Source organism: Ambystoma mexicanum, chromosome 10 (assembly GCF_040938575.1).
Source record: "Ambystoma mexicanum isolate Mex_15411 chromosome 10, UKY_AmexF1_1, whole genome shotgun sequence".
NCBI classification, from domain to species: Eukaryota; Metazoa; Chordata; class Amphibia; order Caudata; family Ambystomatidae; genus Ambystoma; species Ambystoma mexicanum.
In genome coordinates, this window is record NC_090932.1 from 1,639,265,858 (window position 1) to 1,639,279,647 (window position 13,790).

Sequence of the window (13,790 nt, forward strand, 5' to 3'; positions counted from 1 at the left end):
ATGACTTGATAAGAGCGGTCAGTAAGGAAGGATGTCAGCCAGTCCAGTGCCCGTTCCAAGATACCAAGGCTATCATGGAGCCTTTGTATGAGGATGGAATGGTTGACTGTGTCAAAGGCAGATGAGAGATCGAGAAGGATAAGGACGCTGGGGAGTTGGAGTCCAGAGATGTGAGCAGTTCTTCACGGGTGTTCAGAAGAGCAGTTTCCGTACCTGTGGATGCTTGAAATCCAGATTAATGGTCGTGAAGACCACCAACAAGATTAGTGTTTGAGTTGAGTTGGGGCAAAACCAACTTCTCAAGCAGTTTACCCAGAAAGGGGGTGATGGATATAGGGTGGTAGTTGGCAGGGCAGGTAGGATCTGATGAAGGTTTTTTTCAGGAGTGGGCACACAAGGGAGTGCTTAAGGGAGGAGGGGAAAGATGCTGTGACAAAAGAGTGATAACAGAAATCATTGATGATGATATGGCATTTGTAACGCGCCTATCAGTGCTTTAAGTGGGCTGGGGCCTGCCGGGGCCGGGCCCCGGCAGTCTCCAAAAAGTGAGGCTGAGCCGGGGCCCTGCCGGGGCCCCCCAACCCCACCACGCCATGGCAGGACGCATTATCCCGCTGCGGCCGCAGCCGCAACGAGAGATGCGCCCGCCAGTTAAACGTCAGGCAAGCTGACAGAAGTGCCAGCCAGCCACAGCGTCGCTGTGACTGGCTGGCACTTCCGTCAGTCTCTGTAACTTTCTCTGATGACCCCTCATCTGAGGGGCCATCAGAGGAAGCTACAGTCCCTTAGTTCCCCTCGCCAGGTCACTGACCCTCAGCGAACCCGCGGGCTCCATGATCTAATATGTAGATTAGATCACGGAGCCCGCGGGTTCGCAGAGAGTGAAAGACGCCTCGGGGTCAGTGCTCTGAGCAGAGATCACTGAGCCCGAGGCGCCTTTCTCCTTTGGCAAGGCTTTATAAAAGATGCCTTCAACTGTGTACGTTTAAGCCATCTTTTATACACGTAGAAATATTTCTATGTTTATAACAGATGGCTTGAATCGTACACAATTCAAAGCAACTTTTATAAAGCTTTGTCGACGGACAAAGCCACCTTGAGTTTTGTCCGTCCTCAACGCTTTATAAAAGATGCCTACGTTTCAAGACGTCTTTTATAAACATAGACATATGTTACAAATGTCTATGTTTATAAAAGGCAGCTTGAATAGTACACAAACCATAGTAAGGTAAGCACACAAGTGTGCGTAACTTACTATGGTGTGTGCACTTTCAAGCCACCTTTTATAAACATAGAAATATGTAACATTGCTATGAATATAAAAGAAGGCTTGAAAAATACACAAACCATAGTAGTACGGAAACAAATATATAAATGCTCAAATACATTTATATATTTGTTTGCGCACCTTACTATGATTTGTGCACTTTTAGGCCATGCCCACAATGGAGGCCACGCCTCCAAACGAGGGCCCCCCCTCAATTTCTTACCCCACTTAAAGCACTGGCGCCTATACACAAGTGTTTCAAGGCGCGAAGAGATTGATTGCAGGGGCAAGAGAGTTGATGTTATCCTTGATGTTCCTGGATGAGCAGGGGGAACCTGCTTAGAAGAGGCCTTCATGGAGCGGACAACTCTAATAACTTCTTCAGGGGTGAATGAGAAGGCGGACGGAGGAGGGGGCGGGAGTGGAGGTGAGGGGGTGTTGGACGGATTATGACGGTGTGTAGCAAGGGTGGAAAGGATGTCCCTGGTACTGGTTTTGGAGGCAAAGTGTGAGGCCAGTGCATTGCAGAGGGCCTGGGATGGAGAAGGGGAGGAGGAGACCGAGGAGGGGTCGGCTAGTTCCACGTAGAGCTTGAAACATTCAGCCGTGTTATTGGAAGCACCGGAAACCGATGCCTGAATGTGGGCTCTTCTCTTGGCACGGATATAGAGTCTGTATTGACTTTGGAGCAGGCGGCAGGCCAGTTTGTCAGAGCATGAGCCTGAGGTTTGCCGCTTCCGTTCTGCTGCCCTGCACTCACATTTCAGGGCCGCAAGTTCTGTGTCACACCAGGTGTTGCGCCTGGAGGCAGGCTCAATGGGGAGATTGCTTCCATTGCAGCTCGTCCAAATGATGGATTCGTTTCTGTGGCGGTTTTAGCTCCGGCTTTTCCAACAATACCATAGATTTGAATGGCTACGGTGGAGTCCAGAAGTGTATGTCAATACAATATCATTACTTGGTGGATTGCTTGCGTGTACGGCGGTTGTAGGGGTCTGAATAACACTGAGTGACAGTTCTCTGTGGCAACTGTGTAATACATCATCTGCAAGAGATATCCTGACCCAGCAGCCACCCCCCCTTGCCCCCCACGCCCCCGCCGCTGGTCTATTTATCGTGCATTCTAGTGCATTCTAGTTGCCTCTATGAATGACCAGATGAAGGGGGAAGTTTCAAACAACTTGCCTCGCTTTGTGATGCATTTCTGCAGTATACCAGACCAATGCAGAGACCCTCAGGAGGTGCACAAAGACCACCCAGAAAGGCTCTTTTTTTAAATCCCAGCAGACTGACCTAAAGCATGAAAACAAATTGCCCTGGTTATCAGGCACCACCCAGCCCATTCACAACATCCTGAAGGACCTACTGCCAATTATCAGCAGAGACAATAGATACTGGCATAACTATTCAAGTGCTTTACATGTGTACAGTCAATTAGACAACTTGGCCCACAGGCTATTTAGAAGCAATCCCCCATTGGGTAAGGAGCAGATCCCAGCTGGATCTTACCTCGGAAACAGAAATTCATGAATAACCCACCAACACACAGCCACAGGGTCATCCGACCGACCCACATAGAAACAGTTCACACACCTTTACTGGACATACATCCGAGAGCATGATGTATGCATTATGCAAAGAAAGACATGTCCAAGAGGATGTGTGGAGAGACCAAACAATCATTGCATACGAGAGAGAATCCAGCAACATTTAAGACCCTTTGCTTAACAAAGACACCCAAGGGAGGACCCCTGGCCTCTAGTCTTGAAAGTTAACTTTATAACTATATGGAGAAGTAAATCGTGGCACCAATCACTGCAGAGGTTTTCGATGACCATCATACATTGTGATGTTTGCCCTCTGGCTCGTCTTGCCCCACAAGAGGCTGTTATGTGTGTGGTCTGTGGCTAATATACTTTGCTCACATTAATTTGAATACCTCTCTAGCTGTGACACCAGGTACACATACCAACAGTCCTGTTTAACCTTCTCCCTTGTCCTCAAACTCCCCTCCACTGCCTTCTGGTCATTGAGGCAATGTGGGTTGTCACTGAGTAGAAGAAGGTTAACAGAGCCCAGGGTGCCGTCCAATGGGAATGTGCGACCTGAAAGCCGAGATCCCACGGATGACCAGGTATCCTCGAAGCAGTGCAGATTTCGCTGCGGATGACCAGGTATCCTCGAAGCAGTGCAGATTTCGTTGCGGATGACCAGGTATCCTCGAAGCAGTGCAGATTTCGCTGCGGATGACCAGGTATCCTCGAAGCAGTGCAGATTGCGTTGTGAATTGTACACACGGCTTTCTGCCCAGCAGGGGAAACCACTCCATATTCACACCACTTTCATGCACCTTTAAGACCAGAGAGTGTGTCTACCTGGCAGCCATGGGCGCGCTACCTGGATCGGAGGCCTACCCCTCCAACATCCAGTTGCATCCAAGAGACCAAGCAGCCAATCCACATTCTCTAAAATGCATGTAATTGGGTCTTTGACGTTTGGGTGATGTGTCAGTGAGTGTTGTTCATGCAAGAAGCCAAAGGCAAACACAATGAATGCAACCATTTTACCATGTTCTCCCCTCCTGGGGCCTGAAAAACTGTCCACCAGGCTAGCAACGGGCTCAGCAAACTGTGCAGAGACATACCCGGTCCACACCATGTAGCTAGCACTTGCTTGGGTAGTTATCGTAGCAGGTAGTTGGCATATGCCAGCCTCCCCAGTAGCCTTATCGCGCTCTGAAACACTTGTGTACGAGCGCGATAGAAATGAAATATCAATAACAATAATACTATTGGGTATAACAGGTACACAGTTGTAAAGCCCTGCTTTGTTGAGGCCGGTTGGCACTCCACGCATGTTCTAAAGCCATGGAGCTCGTCACATGGGACGTCTCTACCAGCACTGCTGCCAGTTTGATGTTTCTGCTTGATATTTGCTGTTACACATCCTGGCCTTTAATTAACAGGACATTTGCCCCACCCAGTAGAACTTACCTTCTACAATGCCCCAAGGGTACAGGCGACCCCGTACCCTCTGCCCTTTGGCCTCCACCACGGTGTTACTGCCGATGACTGCGAAGGGGGCACTTTCCTGAAAAGGAGAACAGGGGGCACTTGTAAAAAGCCAAAGCAGTGTAATATTGGCAAAAAGGTGAAACACATGTCAGAGGCATCCCCCAGCCAGAAGGGTGAGCTGCTGGGAGACTAGGGGCCCATGCTGCTGCTGCTGCTGCTGCTGCTGCTGTTGGGAGACTAGGGACCCATGCTGCTGCTGCTGCTGCTGCTGCTGCTGTTGGGAGACTAGGGACCCATGCTGCTGCTGCTGCTGCTGCTGCTGCTGCTGCTGCTGCTGCTGCTGCTGCTGCTGCTGCTGGGAGACTAGGGACCCATGCTGCTGCTGCTGCTGCTGCTGCTGGGAGACTAGGGACCCATGCTGCTGCTGCTGCTGCTGCTGCTGCTGTTGGGAGACTAGGGACCCATGCTGCTGCTGCTGCTGGGAGACTAGGGACCCATGCTGCTGCTGCTGCTGCTGCTGCTGGGAGACTAGGGGCCCATGCTGCTGGGAGACTAGGGGCCCATGCTGCTGGGAGACTAGGGGCCCATGCTGCTGGGAGACTAGGGGCCCATGCTGCTGCTGCTGCTGCTGCTGCTGCTGCTGCTGTTGGGAGACTAGGGACCCATGCTGCTGCTGCTGCTGCTGCTGCTGCTGCTGGGAGACTAGGGACCCATGCTGCTGCTGCTGCTGCTGCTGCGAGACTAGGGGCCCATGCTGCTGGGAGACTAGGGGCCCATGCTGCTGGGAGACTAGGGGCCCATGCTGCTGGGAGACTAGGGGCCCATGCTGCTGCTGCTGCTGCTGCTGCTGCTGGGAGACTAGGGACCCATGCTGCTGCTGCTGCTGCTGCTGGGAGACTAGGGACCCATGCTGCTGCTGCTGCTGCTGCTGGGAGATTAGGGGCCCATGCTGCTGGGAGACTAGGGGCCCATGCTGCTGGGAGACTAGGGGCCCATGCTGCTGGGAGACTAGGGGCCCATGCTGCTGCTGCTGCTGCTGCTGCTGCTGCTGCTGCTGCTGTTGGGAGACTAGGGACCCATGCTGCTGCTGCTGCTGCTGCTGCTGCTGCTGGGAGACTAGGGACCCATGCTGCTGCTGCTGCTGCTGCTGCTGCGAGACTAGGGGCCCATGCTGCTGGGAGACTAGGGGCCCATGCTGCTGGGAGACTAGGGGCCCATGCTGCTGGGAGACTAGGGGCCCATGCTGCTGCTGCTGCTGCTGCTGGGAGACTAGGGGCCCATGCTGCTGGGAGACTAGGGGCCCATGCTGCTGGGAGACTAGGGGCCCATGCTGCTGGGAGACTAGGGGAGACTAGGGGTCCATGCTGCTGCTGCTGCAGCTGCTGCTGCATACTCATGAGCACCAGCTCTGATTGGGTGTGCATTACTGTAAACAATATGCATCTGCACGTTTCATTGGACCTAAAAACAAGTTATAAAGCACCTGTACTGATGAATTACGACAAATGCACATAATAATGTTACATAGCGGTCTAGGTCACTGCGCTGTGAATGTATTTAAATTATACGACCATCATTTTAGTTCTGGTGGATTGCCAGAAAAGAATAAATCATTTTAGCTTTACTTAACATCTGATTTAATGGGTATTATAATGTGTTATGTTGTAGAAATATGGCTAACTCCCTTGTTGGGACCATTCAAAATGTCTCTACATATTTATATAAAACACTATGGGCCTCATTACGAGGCGGCGGAAGCCGTGCCGGTAAAACCAGCAGGCTGCCGCCAGACCCGAATGAATTACCGCCTCCGGACTTGCCAGATTTACCGAGGCATTACAACCCCAGTGACCGGGTAATTCCGGAGGCTGAATTCCGTTAATCCCCATTCCCATGGACTCCATGTGGATGGGGACCATGGAAACACCGGCACCGTAAGTAACGGTGCTGGTGTTTCTATTTCCATCTGCAAGTTGGTGACGTTACTCCCGCCAGTTCAGACCTGACGGGAGTGACACCACCCGCCTGCAGAACTCTTAATCTGCCGGTCCGGAGACAACGGTGGCTTCCGGACCGGCAGGGTCATAATGAGGCCCATTGTGTTTGTTTTGCTCTTGCAAAGAAAGGTTTGGGGCGGAGTTAGTCCAGTTTTAAATCTCACAAGACGCAGGTTCTTATACATTTTATTGGACCAACTGAACATATTATGCATTAATGTATTAGCTTTCAAAGTTCCACAGACTTCTTCATCAGGTGGTGAAAAGATTTTTCTTTAGTACCAATCATTTCACTCTGCACCATCTGATAAAGTCTGTGGGATTTCAAAAGCTAATGCATTTTTCCATCCCTGCGTAGTATCTTCAGTTAGTCCATCCCTGCGTACTATCTTCAGTTAGTCCATCCCTGCGTAGTATCTTCAGTTAGTCCATCCCTGCATAGTATCTTCAGTTAGTCCATCCCTGCGTAGTATCTTCAGTTAGTCCATCCCTGCATAGTATCTTCAGTTAGTCCATCCCTGCGTAGTATCTTCAGTTAGTCCATCCCTGCATAGTATCTTCAGTTAGTCCATCCCTGCGTAGTATCTTCAGTTAGTCCATCCCTGCGTAGTATCTTCAGTTAGTCCATCCCTGCATAGTATTTTCAGTTAGTCCATCCCTGCATAGTATCTTCAGTTAGTCCATCCCTACATAGTATCTTCAGTTAGTCCATCCCTGCATAGTATCTTCAGTTAGTCCATCCCAATACAAGTTATCAAAACCTGCAACGTATCTGTCATGCTATGTAAGAAGTAATTTCCCCTTCCAACTCTTCGCAAGCACCACAGGCATACATAAACACATTTTGACGTTTTATAGAAGCAATGGCGAAGGCCTATCGCACTCACCTTCAACTCCCGGTCCTGTTGCTTGAACTCTTCGTCTTCATCCGAATCACATTCGGGGAACTGGTAGACTTTGATTCCAAATTTGTCGATTTCTTCTCGGATCTGTGTACGCACAAGGATAAAGGCCTCAGATTATCCCAAGCGGCAAAAAAAGAACTCACAGCCGTGGAGCACCTATCGTTCTGGGGATCAGCCTGATATCCACATATACAACAGGATTCAGGCTTGGATGGCAGCCAATGGGCTCTGCCTCAACTCAGACAAAACCGAGCTACTCTTGGTTGGCTCCAAGGAAACACTAAACAACCTTGACTCCCAATTTAGTCACTTTACGATTGACAGCATTATAATCCCAGTGACTAACTCAGTAAAAACACTAGGTGTCAATCTTGACTCAAATCTAACGATGACAAGGCAAGTTAATGCCATCGCCTCAACAGCAGCCTACCATGCCAAACTGCTGACAGCAGCCAGACCCTTCCTCTCTAAGGAAAACTGCATCGCAATTGCCAGAGCCATCACAGGATCCAGACTGGACTACTGTAATGCACTGTTCCTGGGCACTTCCACAAAAAACATTGCCAAACTTCAAACTATACAAAACAGCGCTTTGAGAGCAGCCACTGGAATACCCAAAAAAGAGCATATCATGGCGGGTAGGAAACAGGCACACTGGCTCTCAGTTAAAGAGTCCTCTTTAAAGCCTTTGCCTTTACTCATAAGTGTATCCACCTCACTGCTCCACCCTACCTCTCTGAGAGAAGTCACCCCTCTAGATCCACCAGACCGACTAGAACACCTTATGCTAACATGCTCACGATCCCCAGAGTCAAAAGAGCCAGAGCAGGAGGGTCTAGCTTCCCATACCTAGCAGCGATGCACTGGAATGTCCTACGACCACCCTTGCGAGCAGATGTCTCCCAATTAGCATTCTGTAAAGCGATGAAAACTATGCTCTTCAACTAAAACTCATTCTAGATGTGAACACCACCCTTCTCAGACACTAAGGAGTTGAGGCAACTGCATTATAGGTTTAAGCCACCCCTAGCTGAAATCTGCTTCTGAATTGATAGTATAATATTGACATAATGTATTCGAACCATGAAACTGTACCTTTGAAACTGTACTTCAGTATTCCTGAATTATATCACTCCTATGCCCTTATATTCACATGTATGTAAATTTGTATGCATGTAACTTTGTATGTATGTATGTAACTTCTCTGTAACTAAGACTGACACAAGTAACAGTGGCGCGATGCCTTTGGGCTGTATGTGCACTATACAAATGTAAAAATAAATAAATCCATGGTGCACCGCAGATCAGCCTGACATCCATGGTGCACCGGGGATCAGCCTGACATCCATGGTGCACCGGGGATCAGCCTGATATCCATGGTGCACCGGGGATCAGCCAGACATCCATGGTGCATCGAGGATCAGCCTGAAATCCATGGTGCACCGGGGATCAGCCGGGGATCAGCCTGATATCCATGGTGCACCGGGGATCAGCCTGACATCCATGGTGCATCGAGGATCAGCCTGACATCCATGGTGCACCGGGGACCAGCCTGACATCCATGGTGCACTGGGGATCAGCCTCACATCCATGGTACATGATATGATGTGATATGGCATTTGTGACATGCACTCTATCAGCAGACTATCGCAACATCTGCAGCATATGCACTCTTAGACACATTGGCCCTATTTAGAGAATGTCCTGTGCATTCATGGAGTCTTCGGCAAATCCAGAAAGTGTCTGATACATCGATTTCATCCATCAAGCATGTGCCACATCCACAGAAAAGCGATCACATCCATCGAGCATCAAAGCGTTCTATAAGGTGCGGAACAGACGTACCAAGCTTCAGCCACATGCCTGGAGCATCAAGGGAACAATCATTTCTTATTCAATGAAGACTATTACGCACAGATGAAAGGTGTGGCAATGAGGGCAAAATACGCACCATCATTAGCTAACTTGTTTAGGGGGCACTTTGAAAACCAACTATATTCACAACACTAATGAACACACTGCTGATATTAAACTTTGGAAGAGGTACATCGATGACGTCCTCTTCATATGGAATGGCTCCAGGGAAAGGTTTTAAAAATGTGTTAGTTACCTCAATAAAAACACCTTTGGTATAGAATTTACAGGGGCTGGTGACACCAGATCTATTGATTTCTTAGATCTGAAAATCATTATTGATAAAGGGAAATTAGAAACTAAAACGTTCAGAAAACCCACCGAAGTCAACTCTACGTTATTTCCCACCAGCTGCCACAAGAAGTCAACTATCAATAATATTCCAGCGGGGGAATTCTATCGAGCCAAAAGAAACTGTAGCACCAATGCTAGCTATGAATGGGAATGCGACTTGCTAAGTCGAAGGTTTCAGGAACGAGGGTATTCATAGAACCGTGTGTTGAAAGCTCTGGATAAGATCCGATCTCTACAAAGGAAAGAAATGTTACAACTCAAAAGAAAAAACATAGACTCTGATGCAATGAGAGTCAAATTCGTCACCGAATATTCAAAACATAGCAACCTGATGCATGACATGTTGATGAGAATTTGGCATCTCCTATTATTGGATACCGATTTTACCAACTATATTGACGCCAAACCCAACATTGTGTTCACTCGGGAACCCACTATTAAGAATCAATTAAGTTCCTCGTTCCTCAACCCAGACACGGACACCGGGACTCAGAGTGACTGACTCAGGTTCATGCACAATGGTTTCTACAACTGTGGGTCTGCAAATATGCACACGGAGATACTACTGAATTCACATGTCATGGAGGAACGACAATAAAAATTACAGATTTTATAAACTGTAAATCCAAGTACATTGTGTATGGGATCATCTGTATTTGCCAGAAAGTATATATATTGGGAGTACCATTTGTGAACTATGTGTGCGCATCAGAGAACATTTGTCCAGCCTGGGAAGCCAAGATCCTAAACTGCCACTAGCATCAAACTAGCAAGAAGAACATCAGATGGGAAACAAGGCAGACATCAAATTTATCGGCATTCAAAAAGCACACTCGAACAGAAGAGGTGGCGACCAATGGCATCGCCTGAGACACCTTGAATCACAAATGATATGTAGGCTCCGATGTACTGCTAAAGGCCTGAACAAAGAGTATGAAATGCACATGTTTATGTAATTCCAACTATTGAGTACTGATACCGATATATGTTCATATCTGATGACCACCAGTCTCCCCAATGCATCACTGTATCCATTCATGAGTCTAATCTTTTGTGATAATATATCAGTGAGTAGACAGAATGATGGCCCTCTATACTTACCGTTTCATATCACGCATTTATGACTTTAGCAATGCATGACTACGGTGCTCTAACAGGGTGGGTCCGTGATAGCATTTAGATTGCAATGTGTAATTGAATCGGATCAGCTCCTTGATCTGAATGCAGGACACAACAAGTACCCGCCAAACGATTTGTTTGTGGGCCACCCAAGCATATCTGCTTTAGAGACGGGCCATGCACATAATGCCCACAACCCATTAGGTGGTAAAGTCTGACTGAGCACGCACCAATCACATTCAAGTGGGCTAATTATTAGGATTGCCAATGCACCGATCTAGTTCCTGAAACCTAGCAAAAATATATCCATAGAAATGAGCTCTAGAATAATCACACTCAAGTGGGTAAATCACAAGCTGCACCAACGAGCTCCTTCTGCCCATGTTGCTTGACCCCAGGATTACTTTTCAAGAAGTGGGCATCAGACTGACAAGTCTGCACCCACTGTAGTGTGTTTACAATTGGCAAGCCATCACGGCACAGGCAACGTGCGCGTGGCTTCGTTTTTCAAATATGACATGAAGATATTTCACACACATGCAACCAATCTGGACTACAATTCAATAAGTGAGCATCATTAAATATGATTGCACCCATAGCAGTGTATTTACAAATGACAAGCCATCACGAGGCACGCAACGTGCGCGTGACGTCATTTTTCAAATATAAACAGAAGCTAAAATGGCGCCCACAAGCATTTGCATGCAGACGCCAGACAGAGGCCGGGTCCTTCACTGGAAGGAACCCCACAGGACGAGGGGAATAACTTAGACGAGTAAGAAATTCACACAACTTGGAACACTTTTAGTAACCAACTTACATTGCAAATTGAAATTATTATAAGACTTAAACGGGTCACTTTATATTTAATATTTGAAATTAAATTTTTTCGCAGGGAATCGGTCAATGAGGACACAATTGAGCAGGAAGTTTTAATCGCGAGGGCATATCAACAGAGAATTAAGCACTAGATTTAACAAGAGGGGCGAGTCTATGTGATGCTCTACCCGGACTGCAAGGGTTCAGTATAGTAAATAACGTGGTATTAAATGGAGGGCAGCCCTTTTTACATTTTTGGCCACTTCCCATTTGCAGCACAACCTGTGTATTGGAGACCAGACGGGCAGGCAACGTTGCTTTGGCGCCTAGACTTCTAATTCCATAGTGGAATCTTGACACCCCAATGGGTAAGTAGCAAAATTGAAGTTAAAGACTTTTTTGGATTAATTACTAATAGCCCAAGTTGAACAGCCATCACCAACAACTCAGTTCTTAATCTTAATTTAGCAAATCAGTAATATTTGCATCGCAGACTCATGCATTTGGTTATAGATGAAAGGGTCCATACATTGAGTACACAAGTTGCTGCACCCCAGTATCCTGCACTCAGATCTGGAGATCTTCCGATCGGGAGTTCGGAGTCTAGTATATCTGAAGGATGCTGTATACGAGGCATAATTATCTGAGCACCATATAGGGGTCCGCACTTAAATAATGTTTTGATAAATGATTCATGAAATGTACTGATAAATTATGATAAGACAATCCAATATGTTAATGAGCACTTCATGCTATTGCATAACGTATTATCTATATACTGATGTCTAACAGTCCTTAACGATTAATAACCGAGTATTATTAAATCAGGAATCCATGAATACTCCCACTAGTGATGAACTAACGTACTATGGTTTCTCTTCCCTCCATGTTTCCTTTTTTCCACCCTATGTTTGCCTCTTTCTTTCCAATTGTGACATGTTGCTAATGAATGATTTTGTGGGATGTTAACACAACGTACTCATTATTGGGTCTCATGCACAAAATGATTGACAGTTAATATTGAGCCACAGTCTTTTATAATTTTTGAATTTTGCATTGACAAAGACCACAGAGGTCGAAACGCGTGTTGGCCAATGGGCAAACGGTTACAGAGGCGAAAGCAAACATTATTTGCTCAATCACGTAACTAATAAAAACCTCACTTGCTTATCCAATAAATGGTGGATTTCTGGTGTACTTATGAGATTATATGTGTACCGTCATATGTTGACACACTTCCTGCTTGGGCGAGCGCATTGGTACTGGCACGCAGTGTTGTGTTTTTGTTGTTACTTCTCTAGGCAGGGCTTAGCCTAGCAGTGCCACAATCTGCAGCTGTTCCATTTACTCTCCTGGAAACAAGCACATCATTCTAAACCTAAGCGCCCGTACTTACCTGGCCATACCCCGTGATACCTTTTGTGAACATTATTGAAGCATTTCACACATCCATTGAATATCTGAAACATCCAAGAAGCATTACATGCCCATGGAGCATCAAACACCCCCATGAAGCATCCAGCACATCCATGGAGCATTGGAGACCTCCATGCAGCATCAAACACCTCCATGGCGCATCCAGCACATCCATGGAGCATTGGACACCTCCATGCAGCATCGAACACCTCCATGGAGTATCCAGCACATCCATGGAGCATCGAACACCTCCATGCAGCATCGAACACCTCCATGAAGCATCCAGCACATCCATTGAGCATCGGACATGCCCATGGAGCATCGAACACCTCCATGGAGTATCCAGCACATCCATGGAGCATTGGACACCTCCATGCAGCATCGAACACCTCCATGGAGCATCCAGCACATCCATGGAGCATTGAACACCTCCATGCAGCATCGAACACCTCCATGGAGCATCCAGCACATCAATGGAGCATTGGACACCTCCATGCAGCATCGAACACCTCCATGGAGCATCCAGCACATCCATTGAGCATCGGACACCTCCATGCAGCATCGAACACCTCCATGGAGCATCCAGCACATCCATGGAGCATAGAACTCCTCCATGCAGCATTGAACACCTCCATGGAGCATCCAGCACATCCATTGAGCATCGGACATGCCCATGGAGCATCAAACAACTCCATGGAGTATCCAGCACATCCATGGAGCATCGGACACCTCCATGCAGCATCGAACACCTCCATGGAGTATCCAGCACATCCATGGAGCATTGGACACCTCCATGCAGCATCGAACACCTCCATGGAGCATCCAGGACATCCATGGATGATTGGAGACCTCCATGCAGCATCGAACACCTCCATGGAGTATCCAGCACATCCATGGAGCATTGGACACCTCCATGCAGCATCGAACACCTCCATGGAGTATCCAGCACATCCATGGAGCATTGGACACCTCCATGCATCATCGAACACCTCCATGGAGCATCCAGCACATCCATTGAGCATCGGACACCTCCATGCAGCATCAA

The 13,790-nt window shown here is 47.7% G+C and overlaps 1 protein-coding gene across 2 annotated transcripts in view; it reads right to left on the bottom strand.

The window, feature by feature from the left end:
* Positions 1-13,790, bottom strand: part of SEPTIN5 (septin 5) — a 513,411-nt gene that overhangs the window by 16,160 nt on the left and 483,461 nt on the right. For both annotated transcript variants that reach the window (XM_069620050.1, XM_069620051.1), the window contains 2 exons: positions 7,166-7,267; positions 4,261-4,357 (listed from right to left, as the gene is read on the bottom strand). In XM_069620050.1, coding sequence (XP_069476151.1) covers positions 4,261-4,357; positions 7,166-7,267 — 199 coding nt within the window. The remainder of the gene's footprint in view (positions 1-4,260; positions 4,358-7,165; positions 7,268-13,790) is intronic.